The sequence below is a fragment of the Mandrillus leucophaeus genome, unplaced genomic scaffold, assembly GCF_000951045.1.
Source record: "Mandrillus leucophaeus isolate KB7577 unplaced genomic scaffold, Mleu.le_1.0 Scaffold379, whole genome shotgun sequence".
NCBI classification, from domain to species: domain Eukaryota; kingdom Metazoa; phylum Chordata; class Mammalia; order Primates; family Cercopithecidae; genus Mandrillus; species Mandrillus leucophaeus.
Window position 1 is genome coordinate 1,566,248 of NW_012104020.1, and position 1,274 is coordinate 1,567,521.

Here is a 1,274-nt window from a genome sequence, read left to right on the forward strand (position 1 = left end):
CCATAAAAATATTCCACAAGTGTATCAAATTAGCCCTAACAACTACTGTTAAGTGATTAATGAAACAGGAGTGACAGGAGTGAATTTAATAATAGCGATAAATACAGATGGGACTACATAACTTTGGAGGTCCTGATGCAAAACTCTCTCTGTATTCGATGGCATCTCAGCTTTCTCATCTGAAATGAATGAAGACATTAATTATAATGATGCTCATAGCAATAAGAAAAAAATTCAAAACAAAACCCATACTCTCTGACAATATGCCTTTGTTCTTATTACTTACTACCCGCTCCACATATGCTAGAAGCACTAAACGAAGCTGCAAAGAGAAGGCAGTATGAGGATGAATGTGATTCCTGGCCTCGTCGTAAAGCAGTATGGAGCAGTGGCTTCCCCCAGAGCATTTGCGTTGTGTGGCAATAAAATGCAGTTGCACAAACGTTAGGCAAACTCACTTAAGGAGAGAGCAGACTTAGGACCGAAGGTGTCCTCTGTTCTAGGCAACTTTTCAACCTATCTTCCTCTAAAGTGGAGGCAGATTTTCCTCCACCTTCTATTCTTCTTTGAACTCCTTCCCCTTCCAGCACCTCCCATCTCTAGATTTCCAAACTCTAGGAGTTTGTCTAGAGTAATGCATATCACTGCTATTCATCTGCTTATTTAAAAAGCACTGGTCCCGGCCTAGAGTACTTACAGAGCTGTTTCCCTGTGAGGGTCTTTATCCTTCATGCAGAGCTAAAAGCAAACATGGCAATAAATTAGCCTGCTTTTTAAGGCCCATGGAGAAATATTTTGAATGCATTAAGATGGCTTGAGGACAGGGGCATGGAAATACAGCCACCTCTGTATTGGCTCAGGTGTTGTTCTGGGGGCCATACTAGTAGTTATTATTAAATGCAGAGAAGATGTAACTGTTAGTTAAGATACTTCCAGGATCTTAGATACGCGAGTATTTCTTTTTTTATAGAAAAAAAATGTGGCCGAGTGGGGTGGCTCACGCCTGTAATCCCAGCACTTTGGGAAGCCGAGGAGGGGGATCATTTGAGGTTGGGAGTTCAAGGCCAGCCTGGCCCACATGGTGAAACCCCGTCTCTACTGAAAATACAGAAAAAAAAAAAGCCAGGTATGGTCCGCGTGCCTGTAGTCCCAGTTACTCTGGAGGCTGAGTCAGGAGAATGGCGTGAACCCGCGAGGTGGAGCTTGCAGTGAGCTGAGATCGTGCCACTGCACTCCAGCCAGGGTGACAGAGCGAGACTCCATCTCAAAAAAAA

At 43.6% G+C, this 1,274-nt stretch overlaps 1 protein-coding gene across 1 annotated transcript in view; it reads right to left on the bottom strand.

Annotated features, from left to right (window-relative positions):
- Positions 1 to 1,274, bottom strand: part of TMIGD1 (transmembrane and immunoglobulin domain containing 1) — a 23,244-nt gene continuing 21,970 nt past the window's right edge. The window contains exons 6-7 of the mRNA XM_011990383.1: positions 698 to 738; positions 1 to 179 (exon numbers count right to left, since the gene is read on the bottom strand). Coding sequence (XP_011845773.1) covers positions 176 to 179; positions 698 to 738 — 45 coding nt within the window. The 3' untranslated portion in view covers positions 1 to 175. The remainder of the gene's footprint in view (positions 180 to 697; positions 739 to 1,274) is intronic.